This window comes from Oncorhynchus nerka, unplaced genomic scaffold, assembly GCF_034236695.1.
Source record: "Oncorhynchus nerka isolate Pitt River unplaced genomic scaffold, Oner_Uvic_2.0 unplaced_scaffold_40___fragment_2___debris, whole genome shotgun sequence".
Classification (NCBI taxonomy): Eukaryota; Metazoa; Chordata; class Actinopteri; order Salmoniformes; family Salmonidae; genus Oncorhynchus; species Oncorhynchus nerka.
In genome coordinates, this window is record NW_027040326.1 from 128,113 (window position 1) to 147,049 (window position 18,937).

Here is an 18,937-nt window from a genome sequence, read left to right on the forward strand (position 1 = left end):
ACACTTTTGCACACGACTCAGTTCATTTCTATCACAAAACAGCATGTACCTGCAAAGACATATTCACCTTTATATTATCAGAAGCCATTGAGACAATACAGGTTCACAATGTCAATAATACTTCCCATAATAACTCATTTAATAGGATCTCTGTGGTTAAATTGGCCTTACTTTCCTATAAGAGCCTGGGAGGTTTCTAGAAGGATGAGGAAGACAGCCTGGGCCTGGAGGATCACGATGGACACGGTGCACTTCTGGAACCCCACAACCACAGAGAGAGTCAGTCAGTTGATGGATGATCAGGAAGGACACCCCTTCCTGGTACTCTAACTTATCTTTAGTGTAGAGCTGGTTAATCAGCTTCTTAGCAGGCCTGTGCTTGATGATCCACTCCCCATTCTCTGGCAACAGTAGAGAGCTAGAGTTCATATGAATAGTGTCATGACTTCCAGATATACTGCTTAGAACAATTCTGTCTAGAAAAAGAGAGAGAACGAGAGAGAACGAGAGAGCGATGGATGTTGAGAGAACTTTGTATTTGTTTTTTTAGGGAATATATAGAGGATATATTACACAGTGATTTAAACAACAAATATGAGGAAGACCAAGTTGGTCAACATGATAGACAGCTTACTGATAGGTAAAGGTCTGGCTTTTTGCATTCGTCCACCTGATCCCAATTTTTTTTTAAACAGTCCCAGAAAATAACAACAGTTTAAGAAAGGAAGGTACTTTAATATTCCGATTTATTCACTTCTTCAATCTCTCCTTGTCAGCCAGGCCAGGGACAATACTCCTAACAAACATGCTAATGTCTCCTTTCAGCATGCTGTCTTGTAAACAGTAATGGATGACCGTGACTGTGTCTATGGATGTCTGTGTTCAGTTCCCAGACCTACAACGTTAACGAGATCGGACTAGTTCTCACAGAGGAGGACAACCAGCTGGTGGAGTGGGTGGTGATCGACCCCGAGGCTTCTACAGGTAGTAACCCGACGCCTCAAATCACTGAAGAGGTTGGGGGTATGTCTTGGCTAAGGGGATGTTTTTTTCTGATTGGGAGTGTGTATGATGCCCACGCCGGAAGAACATGGTGAAGTTCTGCCAGTCGAAGAGGAAGTAGTTGGCGATGATGGAGCGGGCGCTTCGGTAAATGGTATTTTAATTGAAAACAATCACATTAAGATACATAAATGTGAGCCAGAAATGATTTGATATTGAAATAAAAATAGCTGCATTGCACCTTTCACACGTCCAATAGGTAAACACACTGGCTTTGATTTGTCAGCTAAAGCAAAATACTTTGGATACTTTCCCCAATGGTATAGAAATAAACACTGAACTAAAATGATCTATTAATGTATACTGTATCCCCCACCCAAAACAGCTAACCCCCCATGAAAAACAAAAACATCATTCATCTCAAAATACAGATTCCCTGAGGGCAACACACTGTAGCTCACATGGCTTTTTCATTCTAAGTATTTGTCTATTTATTCACTTTGAATCGAGCAAAACGTGTCTGATAGCAATATTTCTGAAGCTTCGTTTAACTCATTGTTATTACACAACACGTCTGCCACACTCTCAGAAAATCTAGGCTACTGATCCACGCATTGACATTCCCCCCAAAAACCAACCGAATTTCCTCCAATTAACAGCCATGCTAACAGGAAAATTAGACGCTAACATTCTTACCAGCGTTTATACCTTCATGTGGTGGTACAGAGCTATAGGCCTACAGAATGTTGATACGGCTGTGGCCTATGCTTTGTGCCTGGCCAGGTCTGTTTTAGCTGTCGCATAGTTGAGAGGTGTTCCTGTAAGTAAGCGTTTCATTGTACTGCGTACACCTTGTGTATCCTGTGCATATGACAAATAAACCTGATTTAGGAGCCCCAAACCTCTTTTGCTCTCCCTCTGTGCAGGCTTTTGTTTCAACCCATCAACTAGTTATGGTGTTCACAATAGATTAGTAGTTGAATCTTGAATAGCTCAACATCCATTTTGACTCGAGGCAACGTCCTCACAAAAGCGAGTCTGAGCCATTCCTTTCCCCAACCACCATCATTACCCAAATGTCTCCCATCAGGGTAACATCTAATCTGTAAACAGTTAACATTAGTCTTCTGGTCATTCATAAACAATTGCTTGTAGATAGTGTGTATACAGAATCCTAAAATCATCATGTCAGACCTGAAAGACAATCTCAGTTCTATGACCAGTGTCTGGGAATAGGGATAACAGTGAGAGAGAGACAGAGAGAGGTGAGAAATAAGGAGACTCAGAGTGGAGAGGAGTGGGGTTGATTGTTACCCTAAGACCCAACCCCCCCACCATGGACCAGAGCAGCTGCTGTGTTGACGGGAAAGCTAATGTTAATGAGTCGGAGTTCAACAGAGTAGATTGAGGTCAAGGGTCATTACTTATTCCGCTTTAGTGTAGATGGACAAAATAAGTGAGTGTGTTCCCTTTACATAATATAATTCAACCTATTATCTGACCAATAGGACCTTAACGTTATATATATATATATATTTTTTTACAAATGAATGAATCCGAGTTGAAATGAGGACAAGGATTCTCTGTGTACTTCACCAGACATAGAATATATAACCAAGCACTACAGATAGAATAATAACAATTTTACTGATATTTTATTAGAAAAATACAAAGCAGTTCTCTATACAAATAAATATAGCAATGAAAAATAATATACCAATGTACAGTATGAAGGGGCCTAGTCTGCTTGCTTCACAAGAGGCTCAACCTTTTGCAGAAAAACAGACATTTTGAATAACTTATTTATACAGGCTCATAAATTAGAATGGGTTGCGTCCATAGAGATAGATACATGGATATAACCCGTTTTAGCATGGCCATCGGCATTGAGGGCTTCCACCATTTTAATGGCACAGGTACAAAAAGGAGTTCTCTATCTATTTCTATGGCTGTCTCACTGCGTTACGCCAGCCATGTAAAAAAACAACTAATCTCCATGAATGGTTGCTAGGCAGGATGGTCCAATACATTCAGGGCTGTGTGTACATAGAGGTCAGGCTCTCAGGTGGGTTGTCATGTTGTAATGTCACTCTCCTGTCTGTTCTTCAGCGTGGGCCAGCAAAGTCACGCAGTGTGTGTGTGCACGCGTCCATTTGCGCGGGGCGATTTCATACGCATTTGGACACATTGGTACAATACAGGAACGATACATTTGAATTTGAAACGAGTCGGTGCGATTTGGTTTGATTAGGGAAACTAATTGATGCAATTCAGTTCAATGCACTTCTTTGTTGTTGCATCGAACACATTCATTTTCCATTTTTAATTAATAACTGCTGCTGATGGGAGCTCAGAAGCTGGGCCTCTCTGTGCTGGATCTGTCTGAGATGACTTCTCTAAACTGAGTGGCCCTCAGTGTGTGTGTGTCAATGGGGTGTAGGCACCTGAGCATCTACCACCCCACTATCAGATTAGGAGTGGAGAAATGTATGCTTTTTCTCCCACCACTTTTATCTGACATCACCATCGCCCACCGATTAATTTGTCATTTTTGCAGATTAAACATGTTTCCAGCTAGTACTATGTCAATATTTATCTTTAGAAATTAGCATGGCATTTAGCCAATTTATATAATGCAGCTTTGTATTTTACCCCGTCTCAAAAGGGAATGATTTACACCGTTTGGAGTTTTACGGAGAGCTTCTCCATTCCGACCAATGAATCAACGCAACCATGTGCAGCTGGCAAAACTTATTTCTGTCCTTAATGAACATACCCTGTTCATGTTGAAATGACCAAATACACTGACTGTTTAAAAGCAAAACTACCAAAACAATTTCTGTCCTTAATGAACATACCCTGTTCCTGTTGAAATGACCAAATACACTGACTGTTTAAAGCAAAACTACCAAAACTATTTCTGTCCTTAATGAACATACCCTGTTCCTGTTGAAATGACCAAATACACTGACTGTTTAAAGCAAAACTACCAAAACTATTTCTTATAGTGAACCTGAACAATTAAATGAAATGTGAATGATTGAAAACCCCAAATCAACAGTTGGATGTGAGTTGTATCCATTCCGGTCGGCTACACAACGAGTAAAAAACACTTTCTACAGCTCATTTGGTAACAATGACCCGAAATGACCCAAATTACATCTGTTGTCACTCAACTAATAAAGCCTATGATTTGACATTGTGAAAGCCATTACAAGCATCTGAATGCAGATGTACGAATAGCCCATTAGAACAACTAGAGCAACCTCTCGTTGGCGCGAGCAGCTGTCTCCAGCACTGTACGCACAGTTGCTATCTCACACTCATACAGCAGTTACGTGATAAAGTCTGATAGGCTACTGAACTAAAGGAGGACGCAGCAGTTTTTCCCCCCGGAATAACACTATATAAAGTAAAAAACAGTTAACTGTCAGTTTGGAACATTTTAAATGGGTTTTCTGACCGATGCATACGTCATTTGGATCAGTTAGGGCTCCCCGCCCACCGATAACAGGGACGCACTCAGCATCTTAAGCATTTGAACCGGACCTGATGTGCATTGGTGAATTGTTACATTCCTAATGTTTAGGTCTCCTAGAATGCCCAGTGCCTGTCCTCTCGCCTCCCATCTGAATGAGTAGTCGCCAAGTTTCTAGGTCCCACGGGGTTCGTTCCCCCTCTCTGGTCTCTGGCACCACAAGCTGACTAGACCTTCGCTGAGCCACTGAGTCTTTGACGTGTGTTCGTTTTGTTGAACTTGATACTGTTTACGTTTTGAGAGCGTCCAGAGCCAGAGCAATGATGCGCGGCATGCTACGGTAGAAGGACTCATTCTCCAGACCCACCAGGCTGTAGAAGGTCAGAGGTCGACCCCCCACCACCGCCCTGACCCGAGCCTCGTACAGACCCCGATCGTTCTTAGAGCTCAGGTCCACCAGCAACTGAGGAGGAGGAGGAGGAGGAGGAGGAGGAGGAGGAGGAGAAAAGAGAGTGCGAGTGACATTGGTCAACAACACAGGACATGACGACAGTAACAAATTACTTGAATGAAGAAAAAGTGTTGGGAAAAAGTCTGATTGGTTTGAGTTTACTTGTCTGACATAATATGCACAATCTCAATATCTACATGATTATATCCCGCATAAATAGACCTTGTAAATATTGCTGTGCAGAGAAAACCTCACCTCCTGGAAGTTCATGTGGAGGTTCTTGGTGGGGATGCCCAGGATCCACTTGTATGTGTCTCTGATACCACTCACTTGCTGGGTGGACTCTGCTACTCCTGGACAAGCTGTTAAACACCCACAATCTATTATTATGTTGCTAATATCCAATACCGATAATGTTAACATATACACATGCTATGAGTGAGGCTAGAGGTTTCTCCTGACCACGTGACCTGACCAGGAAAAACTCCCAGCCTTATGTTTAGTCTATCTAGGGCCCAGAGTGTTTCCTAGTCATGTCACATGGTCAGAAAAATAAAAAAACAAAATCAGGGTCGTAATAACGTGACACTGTTGATTACAGAGCTGTTCCATCTTACCATCACAGACACGTACAGTACAGACATGCAGTACTAGATTCGACACGTACCTTTAACCCCAGGGATCTGCCTCTTGCGGAGACTCCTGCGTCTCCGGTGGTCGAGGGACAGCTGGAGGGAGGGAGAACCAGGAAGTAGAGTCTGTCTGGAGTCAAAGGTCGTTGCTATGGGAGACATGGTGCTGCCGATGGTGGACAGAGACGGGAACAGGCGCTGTAAGGTTGTCTGTTCGGTCACAGCTTCGTTAAGCCAATCAGTAGTCTCTATTGAACTGACTGGTGTTGGATCTGAAAATGTGTCCTCTTCAAACGATGTTACACTAATTTCTGCATCTTCTGTCGCCATTTCATTCTGTGTCCCAAATTTCCGGATTTCACTGATGAGGGCTGTGAGCGACTCTGACCCCTGAAGGGGGAATGAGGAGGGCGACTCTTCAGTGGGAACAGCATGAATGTTGGGAGAGTTTTCCTGGAGGAGGTCTGTATTCAGGTGCAAGATCGGAGGAGCAGGTCTGGAGTCCAGTTTGGAGTGTAAGGCTGAGATGATGGTCTGGTACTTCCCCTCTAGCTGATGCAGAGAGGGGTCCTCTGCCTGGAAATGACATCATAAAGAGGGTTAAAAATGGGTACAGTAAAGCACAGACTAACATTAACGTACAGCAACAGTATAGCATAGTACACCAGTAAAGCAAACTGTAGTGTTGATATAGCTACTGAATATAAAGAAAGAGTACAACACCGTCTCATATAAGCCAGTGGTCAACATGGGAGAGGATCAGAAAGACAGTTCCCAAGATAAACAAAGTGACTGAAAATGACCTTTACAAAGTGTTGGAAGAGTTGAGTTCACTATGGCCTACCTGAAGGAAAAGGCTCTCTTCTTGGCTCAGGGGTTTGGAGCCGTGTGTCTGTGTGTCCAACTCCACAGCGATGCCCCTGAGGTAGTTCTCCCAGTCAGCCACCAGGGGGCCTACCTTCTGGAACAACCCAGGACCAGTTTCCTCTGACCCTGACCGGACAGCACCCCATACCTGTTCTTTAATAAATAATACCCCTGTTACACACATACAATGGCCATGTCACACACACTTCTGGATGCATAATATAATACATACATACTATCAATAAATAGCATTAATACCTATAGAAAAAAAAGCAAAGGTAGGCTGTGTGGGTAAGGTTGTGTTTTTGGACATGGTTTTGAAGAGGAATGGGGTTGTTGTGGGGGTAGCAGGGGCTTACAGTACTGTGATGTGGAGTAGTAGGGTGTGTGGGGGTAGCAGGGGCTTACAGTACTGTGATGTGGAGTAGTAGGGTGTGTGGAGGTAGCAGGGGCTTACAGTACTGTGATGTGGAGTAGTAGCGTGTGTGGGGGAAGCAGGGGCTTACAGTACTGTGATGTGGAGTAGTAGGGTGTGTGGGGGTAGCAGGGGCTTACAGTACTGTGATGTGGAGTAGTAGGGTGTGTGGGGGTAGCAGGGGCTTACAGTACTGTGATGTGGAGTAGTAGGGTGTGTGGGGGTAGCAGGGACTTACAGTACTGTGATGTGGAGTAGTAGGGTGTGTGGAGGTAGCAGGGGCTTACAGTACTGTGATGTGGAGTAGTAGGGTGTGTGGAGGTAGGGGATAAGATGTGTGGGTAAGGTTGTGTTTTTGGACATGGTTTTGAAGAGGAATGGGGTTGTTGTGGGGGTACAGGGAGAGCACGAGGGGGCTAGAAAGGGTACAGTAGTGGGCTGCCTGTGTTGTACCTGTTTCCTGTGGGATCTCCCTCCTCTCCCTCTCCTTGGCGGTGAAGGCTGTACTGTAGATGTGTTCCACCAGTTGAGGCAGGGTCTGGGTGAAGAAGGTCAGGTCTACCTTGTCTCTGATATAGTCCTCTGCTCTCTGGAGCAAGTCCAGCAGGGTCTGCAGGAACGAACGCAACTCTGAAGAGAGGAGAAATCAAGGATACATTATATAGCAGAGCAGAGAGAGACTTGATTAATCTCAGTAATCTGCAGAGGATTAGTTCATTACAATATCCAATATCCATCTCCACTACAACAATAGTATCACCATTATTGCTTTATACAATAGTCTTCAAGTTGTTCTTGCCCACGGACCCCATCCCAGGCAAACTGGCAACCCACCATCATACGTTAGCAAAAAAAAATACATCTCGTCTTCTCAGGTGAACGAGGAGCAACATTTTGTTAGATATTATTTTGACATCCCAACATTACAGTTGGAAGAGGAAGAGTAAACTCTAACATAGCCTATTAGCTAGAAAGGTAACTCTAAATTGTATCGCTAAGAGCAGCTGTTAAAAGGTTAGCCATAGGGTTGGGGACAATTCCATTTAAATTCCAGTCAATTCAAGATGTATACTGAAATGCTAATTATTTTCAAAGCTTTTCAGCTGATAGCCTATTCGCGGGTGCTTTTCAAAGCCTTATGTCAGAAACTATTTTCTACATTGTAGAATAGTAGAATAATAAGACATCAAAATGATTAAATAACACACATGGAATCATGTAGTAACCAAAAAAAAGTGTTAAACAAAAACATGTTATATTTGAGATTCTTCAAAGTAGCCGCCCTTTGCCTTGATGACAGCTTTGCACACACTTGGCATTCTCTCAACTAGCTTCATGGAGGTAGTCACCTGGAATGCTATTCAAATAACAGGTGTGTCTTGTTAAAAGTTCATTTGTGGAATTTCTTTCCTTCTTAATGTGTTTGAGCCAGTCAGTTGTGTTGTGACAAGGTAGGGGTGGCATACACAAAATAGCCCTATTTGGTGAAATACCAAGTCCATATTATGGCAACAACAGGTCATATAGGCAAATAGAAACGACAGTCCATCATTACTTTAAGACATGAAGGTCAGTCAATGCGGAAACGTTCAAGAACTTTGAAAGTTTCTTCAAGTGCAGCCGCAAAAACCATCAACCGCTACGATGAAACTGGCTCTCATGAGGACCGCCACAGGAAAGAAAGACCCAGAGTTACCTCTGCTGCAGAGGATAAATTCATTAGAGTTACCAGCCTCAGAAATTGCAGCCCAAATAAGTGCGTCAAAGAGTTCAAGTAACAGACAGACCACATCAACTGTTCAGAAGAAACCGCTGCAAAGAAACCGCTACTAAAGGAGTAAGGATAATAATAATAATGAGGAGGAGACTTGCTTGGGCCAAGAAACACGAGCAATGGACATTAGACCGGTGGAATTCTGTCCTTTGGTCTGATGAGTCCAAATTTGAGATTTGGTTCCAACCGTCGAGTCTGTGAGACAGTGTAGGTGACCAGATGATCTCTGCATGTGTGGTTCCCACCGTGAAGCATGGAAGAGGAGGTGTGATGGTGCTTTGCTGGTGACACTGTCAGTGATTTATTTAGAATTCAAGGCACACTTAACCAGCATGGCTACCACAGCATTCTGCAGCGATACGTCATCCCATATGGTTTGCGCTTAGTGGGAGTATAATTTGTTTTTCAACAGGACAATGACCCAAAACACCTCCAGGTTGGGTAAGGGCTATTAGACCAAGAAGGAGAGTGATGCATCAGATGACCTGGCCTCCACAATCACGTGACCACAACCCAATTGAGATGGTTTGGGATGAGTTTGACAGCAGAGTAAAGAAAAAGCAGCCAACAAGTGCTCAGCATATGTGGGAAGTCCTTCAAGACTGTTGGAAAAGCATTACAGGTGAAGCTGGTTGAGAGAATGCCTAGGGTGCAAAGGGTGGCTACTTTGAAGAATCTCAAATGTAAACACGTTTTTGGTTACTACATGACTCCTTATGTGTTATTTCATAGTTTTGATGTCTTCACTATTATTCTACAATGTATAAATTAGTAAAAATAAAGAAAAACTTGAATGAGTAGGTGTGTCCAAACATGACTGGTACTGTACATACAGTGCATTCGGAAAGTATTCAGATCCGTTTCCTTTTTCCACATTTTGTTACGTTACAGCTTAATTCTAAATACCCACAATACCCCATGATGACAAAGCGAAAACAGGTTTCTAGATTTTTTTGCAAATTGATAACAAAAAACAGAAATACCTTATTTACATAAGTATTCAGAGCCTTTGCTATGAGACTCGAAATTGAGCTCAGGTGCATCCTGTTTCCATTGATCATCCTTGAGAAGTTTCTACAACTTGGAGTCCACTTGTGGTAAATTCAATTGATTGGATATGATTTGGAAAGGCACACCCCTGTCTATAGAAGGTCCCACAATTGGACAGTACATGTCAGTGCAAAAACCAAGCCATGAGTTTGAAGGAATTTTCCGTAGAGATCGAAGGACAGGATTGTATTGAGGCACAGATCTGGGGAAAGGTACCAAAAATGTCTGCAGCATTGAAGGTCCGCAAGAACAGTGGCCTCCATCATTCTTAAATGGAAGAAGTTTGGCACCACCAAGACTCCTCCTAGAGCTGGTCACCTGGCCAAACTCAGCAATTGGGGGAGAAGGGCCTTGGTCAGGGAGGTGACCAGGAACCCGATTCTCACTGACAAAGCTACAAAGTTCCTCTATGGGGGATGGGAGAACCTTCCAGAAGGACAACCATCTCTGCAGCATTCCACCAATCAGGCCTCTATGGTAGAGTGGCCAGACTCTCTACCACAGTCAAGGGGTCTGAATCATTTCCGAATGCACTGTATACACACAGTAACGTGCAAAAGTTTTAGGCAGGTGTGGGAAAAATGCTGCAAAGTAAGAATGCTTTCAAAAATAGACATGGTAATAGATTAGATTGATCAATTAACTAAATGCAAAGTGATTGAAAGGAAGAAAAATCTAAATCAAATCCATATTGTGTGACCTCCCTTGGCCTTCAAAACAGCATCAATTCCTCTAGGTACACTTGCAGAAAGTCAGGGATTTTGCCGACATATAGTCAGGTGTATGATTAAACAATTATACCAAACAGGTCCTAATGATCATCAATACAATATGTAGGTTGAAACACAATCATTAACTGAAACAGAAACAGCTGTGTAGGAGGAATAAACTGGGTGATGAACAGCCAAACTCATCTAACAAGGCGAGGTTGCTGAAGACAGTTTACTGTCTAAAGTCATACACCATGGCAAGCCTGAGTACAGCAACAAGACACAAGGGAGATATACTGCATCGGCAAGGTCTCTCCCAGGCAGACATTCCAAGGCAGACAGGGGTTTCCAGATGTGATGTCCAAGCTCTTTTTGAAGAAGCACAAAGAAACAGGCAACGTTGGGGACCGTAGACACAGCGGTCGGCCAAGGAAACTTACTGCAGCAGATGAGACACATCATGTTTACTTCTCTTCACAACTGGAAGATGTCCAGCAGTGCCATCGGCTCAGAATTGGCAGAAAACAGTGGGACCCTGGTACACCCATCTACTGTCCGGAGAAGTCTGGTCAGAAGTGGCCTCCATGGAAGACTTGCGGCCAAAAAGCCTCCGACGTGGAAACAAGGCCAAGCGACTCAACTATGCACGAAAACACAGGAACTGGGGTGCAGAGAAATGGCAGCAGGTGCTCTGGACTGAGGAGTCCAATATTTGGCTGTAGCAGAAGGCAGTTTGTTCACCGAAGGGCTGGAGAGGGGTACACGAATGAGTGTCTGCAGGCAACAGTGAAGCATGGGGGAGGTTCCTTGCAAGTTTGGGGCTGCATTTCTGCAAATGGAGTTGGGGTTTTGGTCAGAATTAAGAAATTATCATCCATTCAATGCTGAGAAGTACAGGCAGATAATTATCCATCATTATCCATCATGCAATACCATCAGGGAGGCATCTGATTGGCCCCAAATGTATTCTGCAGCATGACAACAACCCCAAACATTCAGTGAAAGTCATTAAGAACCATCTTCAGCGTGAAGAAGAACAAGGAGTCCTGGAAGTGATGGTATGGCCCCCACAGAGCCCTGATCTCAACATCATCAAGTCTGTCTGGGATTTACATGGAGAGAGAAGCACCTGAGGCTGCCTAAATCCACACTACCTGCAGAGTACCTTCAAAAACTGTACCTAGAAGAATTGATGCTGGTTTGAAGGCAAAGGGTGGTCACACCAAATATTGATTTTATATTTTTTGATAAATATAATCTATTAACATCTATTTTTGAAAGCATTCTTACTTCACAGCATTTTTTCCACACCTGCCTAAAACTTTTACACAGTACTGTATATATACACATACACAGATCCCCGGTTGAATAACCCTGCAAATAGGGGTTGGTTAATTTTTAATGCACTAAACGTAGGGCAGTTGAGAGTTCATGGTCCTCGTGCTCACTTCACAGCAAAAAATGGCCGTGAATGTTACAAGTCAAACACTTACGACACTTCTTGAAGCGGCTGCGACATTTCTCCTCTACGAGGCGGTTGCAGGCAGCGGTCCCCTGGCTGGGGGGGCAGGTCTGAGCGTAGAAGCGACACAGAGAGACGAACTCCGACCTCTGCTGCTCCTCCGACAGCTCCGATGTCTTCAGCAACTCAGGGCACGTCGGCTCCCGACTCCCAAAGGACTCTGGGTAAACCAGGGAGTGAATGTTAGAATGCTGGTTCAGTACTGTATCATGATTCACATCAGGGTATGTAATATGTTTTAAATGTTTCACTTCAAAAGCTTTAGAACCAATCATTTAAATGCATGGCAAATAATAGTGGCTTTAAAAAACGAGTTACTCTGTATCTCAGCGAGTATCCAATCGGAGAAGGCGCTGACCCGTGTGTAGACCCCAGGTTTGCCCTTTTCCCCACAGCCGTCTCCCCAGGACGTGATGCCGTGCAGCTGGAAGCGACCTGATATACGGTCCTGGTAGATCAGAGGGCCTCCAGAATCCCCCTACAGGACACAGACAGTATTACAGCTATGAAGTACTCTGCTATGAACTCATAAATATGCCATTCAGCAGGCATTTTAAACCAAAGCAATTTAAGGCGTCCGCATGCTTCCCAGTTCGGAAGAGTTTGTGCATATATAATGACGACATTTTGTGATGTTTTTGTTTGTTTTGTACTTTTCCGGCTGTTCGAGCACACAAAATTTTTTTTTTTAGGCAAGCCGGAGAGAGTAGTCTTTGTTGTAATTCAATGAGAGACACCTCGTAGTCGCCCCTTCGTCAGTGATTTGTCAACCGTAGGGATTCTTCAATAAGTCTTTGTTGTCATTATTCAATGAGAGACACCTCGTTTTCATGCAATTTTTTTTATTTTGCACCAAACATCTTATTTAGATGTAAAATTGCACAACCCAGATCTCCTCGGTAAAAATGAATGTCAGATTTCTTAGAAAATACACTTCCTGAAAATAGAATTTAAGGGAGTATGCGAGCCCACTCGTTTGGTTCTGACACCTTACCAGTCATGCATGTGGTGTATACATGTTTTATGTATTGGTGGTCCCGGGAATCGAACCCACTATCCCGTCATTGTAAGGGAGTATGCGAGCCCACTCGTTTGGTTCTGACACCTTACCAGTCATGCATGTGGTGTATACATGTTTTATGTATGGGTGGCCCCGGGAATCGAACCCACTATCCTGTCATTGTAAGCGCTATGCTCTCTACCAACTGAACACCAGAGGACCTCACTCATCACAATATAAATGCACAGGAGCAAAGCTCTGGATTACATTTTGAATACATTTAAACAAATGCTAAGACAATCTTCAATCATAAATCTCATTAGTCTGAGTCAGTCCAATGTTAGGAAGGGACCTGGGAATGACATGATCTTAATCTCAGTCCATTGACATGGCAGTACCACCCACCTGGCAGGAGTCGATGCCCCCAGAGAGGTACCCGGCACACAGCATGGTGTTGGTGACCAGCTCCTTGCCCAGGGAGCTCTTGCAGGTGCTCTGGGGCAGCAGAGGAACCTTAGCCTCCATCACCACGTCAGCTGAAGGACCATCTGAGGTGATAGACAGGAAGTAGTTTAATGAGTACATATCATACTGTGTGTGATGGCTTCAAACAAAGTTCAATTTTAGTCACTTCCTTATGTCAATGCATTTGCTTTTCTATACAAATGAGGTCTATAACCTGGCCCAAAAATGTTACTTGAGAAACGGACAACTTTGTAACACATGAAATATAGAGTATTGTAGCACACATTTACTTATCCAGAGTGACTTACAGTTAGTGCAGAGCGCCACACGTCTTTGGTGAATGAATCATATATTAATGATGGTTCAAATAATAGAAGTACCTTCGTAGAGGGAGCCCCAGCCGGCCACCAGACAGGGGCTGCCAGTAGGCGGTTCCAGACCTGATGGCAGACACACAGGGGTCACGCGGTCCGACAGGACCACCGGAGATGTCAGCTCCACCAGCGCTATGTCGTTGTTAAACGTCTTGGGGTTGAACTGCACAGAGAGGGAGGGAGGATTGATTAAGTTGATTGGCCGACGTGTTTGACTGATTTAGCAGTTAATTGATTCATTCAATTGCATTGCTCTAGCCGGGAACATGTGACCTTCAGAGAACAGACTGTGCTGCAACACTCAAACTGTAGTATAGACGCAGCTCTGAAGGCAGGATGCACAGTAAGAAAACATGTATGAGAAACACACCTTGGGATGGGAGATGATGCGGTTGACCTTGAGCACCTGCTCGTCAGGGTCGGTCTTGGTGATATCAAACTCTCCCACCACAGCCGTCCAGTAGCTATCACTGCGGCTGCTGCAGTAGAGAAACACAGAGAGAGAGCGGAATAAGGTCAATTATGCTGAACTTTTTACTCTGAGGGAAAAAATTCAGAGAGACAAAATTAGAAGTGTCACACTCTCTCGGTTTAACAACCAGTACCAAACAACCAGTACAAAAGGACCCACACTTACACACTTACCCAGCGAAGCAGTGAGCGGCGGTCACCACCCAGGAGCTGTCCACCAGCACCCCTCCACACATCAGCCCTCCGTCCAGCTGCAGGTTGACCAGCCAGGGCCAGCTGCCAGGGAGGGCCGGGGAACCCCCCACAATACGGGAGCGGGGCTGGGTCACGTTCTGCACCGCCGAGAGCCTCTGGCCACACACTGCTGCTGGGAAAGAGGGGGACACACTTATTTTTCATTGCAAAACATTTTGGCGTGCCCTAATGAATAACAACCAAATATAGTGCAAATTGTGTGTGTTGCTCGCTCACCCACCCTGTGTGCGTGTCTGTGTGGCAGGCTCCAGGTTCTGTATGGTGTTCAGGAGGCTACACTGGAGCACGCGGGCACTGCAGCTCTCGCCCATGATCCTCACACAAGCCTCCTTCTCCTTTTCGCCCGGCGGGCACCGCCGGCGGTAATACCCACATGCCTGGCTCAGCGCCCAGCTCCGCTCGCCCTCCTCCGGAACTTTCTGAGCCTTGGTAATGACGTCACAGCTGGGCTCAGCCAATGTGCCATCCAGAGAGGCTGTAAAGAGGAAGAGGAAGTAGAGATGAGGCCACGATTATAACCACAATGATTAAATGGCACCATGTACGAACACTTATTCTCATCTTGTGTGATTGTTATGAACTTCTTTAACTCCATCAAAAATTCTGTTTCCACTTACACAAAATCAGTACAACAAGACATTAAAACACTCTTAAGACCTAGCCTCATGTTGTCACATGGGTGATGGGGAGAGATAAAAGCTATGGATGTTTCCTTACAGCAGGGTGCGGAGCGCTGTCCGCAGTCCTGAAAGAGACAGGGTACACAGTCTCTACAGACTGCCTCGGCCTGACTCCGCTCCGACGTCGCCAGCTCCAGAGCCGACAGAGCACTGGTCAACGCCGCCTCCAGAACCACAGTACCCCGGTCCGATAGAGCTACAGAGAGAGAGAGAGAGAGACAAGAGAAGAGAGATGGAGTGAGAAAGGGATATGTCAACTTGAAGAACAGTATGACCAACAGCAAACGGTCAGTGCAGAAATGAACAGTAGAAAGTCAGCCATGTGACTCTCAGCACTAGGGCACATAAATGCAAATGTTTAGACTACTCAGAACAGTTGAGACTGCATTTACATGGTCTTATACTGTTAGGGCATTGTGACAGGTTTGTACTCTCGGAGGAGATATAATTATAAGAAGCACATTCGGAGGACATGCACACGACTGACACATTCCTTAAGTGTGGGAAAGTCGCAGTAGTTGACCGCACTCTGTGTTTGTGCTTGTAAAAGAGTGTACGGTGAGTGTTTATGTGTGTGTGTGTGTGTCACTGTGTGGAGCCCCATTTTTCTCATGATGCTCTTGAGCCCTTTGGCAGCGCGATAGGGGAGCGAGCTCACGCACAAACACGCTGGCGAGGGCTGTGCGGACGCACTTCAATTGTGCCGCCGCCCCCGCGCCCCTCCTCTGTGCGCTCCACATCACAGGGCAGGCCGCTAGCAAACAACGACAATGCTGATTAGAAGACTTAATTAGATGGCAGAGACGGCCCGAAGCATGGAGGAAAGGGGACACGGGCTGGCAGGACAGGGGCGGCAGAAACCCTGCACTCTTGGAACCCTTGGTTCAAACCGCTACAAGCACTGTGCGCCGCCATCATCATCACTTTGCTGCACTCAGCCTCCAAAGAGATCTGGGCATCTCTACTCGTAGGATTCATGCCGATCAGGGTAGCTGCTGTAACAGCCCTGGGAAAGCTCAGGGAAGTGAGCAAGGTTACCAATCCATTCCTTTTATAAGGAGGTACGGTAAGCGATTGTACTCACCAAGATGAGATTTGGCTGGATATGTGCCTGTATGTGCAAGGTCCATTTGACTGTGATACAACAATAAACCCCTAATTCACTCACCGGAATGTAGATGTCAAGATGACCTCTGCAGTGAGCAGGATTAGAGAAGCCTGCTCTGACAAACTGTTTGATCTATCCTATGCTTACTTTGCTATCAAATGCTTACTGGTCCCGGTAATTGTAAAGTGTCTGCTAAATGGCATATGCTATTTATTATTTTAAAACACCGACACCAAACGACTTACTGCTGTCACTAATGTCTGGAACATGTCACTATGTAATACAGCAGTGTGTGTTCACTGTGTGAACCCAGTTCACCAATCTGCATTGGTTAGGCTTTTGACCTCAGAGAAATTGCTGCACAGGCCTATAGTTTATCGTGCCTTCACAAGGACAGAGAGAATTTCCGATCAAAACACTAAATAGAATAGATCACCCTCGCACTACCAGGAAAGTCTCGCTTTACTTCAAGTGACAAGCTCAAGATCAGATAGATAAAGGCCAGCTCCTCTGAACTGTGGCAACAGTAGACTTGGATCGTGCTGCAGACTCAATGTGCAGAGTGTGAATGACAAACCAAGCATCATTAAAGTGAAAAAGTCATCACTACCACAGCATATATACAGTACATGTACTCTCTACATCAGTGTTTCCCAAAATGTGTCCAGCTGATTGAAATGATCAGAGCATGAGGATGAGTTGGTTATTTGAATCAGCTGTGTAGTGCTAGGGCGAAACCCAAACCGTGCACCCAGGGGGGACCCTAGGACTGTGTTTAGGAAATCCTGGTCTAGATCATCCACACTAGGTGACATATTATTCAGTGAATAGCCAAGAAGTTGACATGAGAAACGTAACCCTCGCAGTGTGCAAAGGTATGACACAAAGAGACACGGTTTAAAATGACACACAGAGCAGGCCTTTTACCTTTCAGAGCACTCTGAGGCATCCTGTACACCTCCCTCCCGGCTGGCGCTCCAAGGCAGCAGTCCATCGCCATCAGCAGCAGTGACACCAGCAACATGCCGTCAGATCATCAGATCACCACTCAGCGGTGGAGAAGAAAAAAACAAACAAAAACAAACAAAAACTCAGAGAAGAAGAAATGGGCTAGTAGTAGTAGTAGTAAACGTCTCTGTCCAGCAGCACCAGCTATTGTCTTGAGACTTGTCTCTATCGTGGCTGTCTCTCTGCACTCTCCAAAAACACACTGTGCTGCCGCGGGGCATCTGTCTGCAAGTTTCCTTAGAGGAACAATAGGAAGGAGTAGAGTGGTCTGCGGTATATATAGAGTCCCTCGGGAAACACCAGAGAGGTGGAGGAGGGGCGAGAGTGAGGGAGGGGGAGGGAGGAGAGATGCTCCCATGGCCAATGCACAAACAGCTGAATTCATTAAAACTGTGACAGCAAATCTGAGTACAACTTGCCAAGGCTGGAAATTACAAAGAGGTTTGGTTCTGTGAAAAGGGGGGAGAGGGAGCCAGGAGGGAGGGGGTGGAGTGATGGGGCTTGGAGGCAAGGAGGGGGGTGTTTGAATTCATTAACATTGGAGGGAGAGAGTTAGTTGTGGAGCTATGGCTGTGTGAGAGAGTTAATATTGTGAAAGGGCCGAGCAAAGAAGGGTATCAGTGACAGAGAGATAGGGAAGACAGGGAGACGGGGACGGAGAGATGAGAGGAAGAAAGAGAGAGAGAACATGGACAGAGAGATGAGAGAAAGCGGGGAGGGACAGAGCAGAGGACAGAGAGATGGGGGAGGGACAGTGAGAAGAGAGAGAGGAGCGTCTGCCATTCTCCCTGCCCGTCAAAGAGGGCATTGTGCTCGATGTCTCTCAGAGGATGCCCACTTCAAAGCCCCGGGAATCACTCGGACACCGCCCCCATTGATCACTTACAGCCCTTTATCCCCCCCATTAAAATATTGTCAGTTCACATCACTTTTGTCTTTCTCAGATGAACTCACCAATCGTTATATAAAGATACATTATAAGAATGGTGGTCATCATAAGTTGTGTCTTATAGTAGCAAACCAGTAGGTTTCAATTGAAAAGTTTTCAATCTTGGTAACGTTTTGCTGTATGTCTATGCATTGCAGCTCCAGCATGAGTAGCCAAAACAGTATTGATCGTTATGAAGACTCTTCTTTGATGTGTTGTCGGTATGTAATTAAGACCAGATTTAAATCAAACCAAATCTTTGTTACTAACATAACTACTACCTGTGCACACACACACACACACACACACACACACACACACACACACACACACACATTATTCTAAAAACTAGTAGGCCAATATCTGTGAGGGCAGTTTATGAATATTTCTACTCTACTGTGAACCATTCTGCTATTCTATCTGGGAACTGGAAAAGGTGTATGCATCTTCATTTTTGAACTGAACCCCGACTTCAGGGCAACCTGGCTTAATTTGTACTTGACTAAATGTTTGCACCTGTTATTTTCTAGAGGAACTAACGCATATTGTAATAGAAGAACCAGGGTTTTTTCCTGCGCAGGTCACATGGCCAGGAAAGACTCCTAACCCAATCTATAAGGTTTTACAAATAAGTCAAATAGAGGTCAAGAGGAGAATGCAGACCTTGATTCTAAACAAAGTGACTTCCAAGTTGGATCTCAGTGTTAAGTTTTCATTTTCCTCTGAAAATCACAAGTTGTTCAGACA

The 18,937-nt window shown here is 44.8% G+C and overlaps 1 protein-coding gene across 1 annotated transcript; it reads right to left on the reverse strand.

Moving 5' to 3' along the window:
* Window positions 1-2,638: 2,638 nt before the first annotated feature.
* Window positions 2,639-18,410, reverse strand: prss56 (serine protease 56). Its single transcript, XM_029623235.2, has 14 exons — window positions 17,182-18,410; window positions 15,184-15,342; window positions 14,687-14,941; window positions 14,386-14,575; window positions 14,111-14,219; window positions 13,747-13,903; window positions 13,307-13,449; window positions 12,220-12,379; window positions 11,873-12,061; window positions 7,299-7,475; window positions 6,408-6,583; window positions 5,599-6,139; window positions 5,187-5,293; window positions 2,639-4,943 (listed from the first exon to the last, which is right to left on the reverse strand). The coding sequence occupies exons 1-14, from the start codon at window positions 17,276-17,278 to the stop codon at window positions 4,770-4,772; spliced, it is 2,634 nt and encodes an 877-aa protein (XP_029479095.2). The 5' UTR covers window positions 17,279-18,410; the 3' UTR covers window positions 2,639-4,769.
* Between the last annotated feature and the right edge of the window lie 527 nt (window positions 18,411-18,937).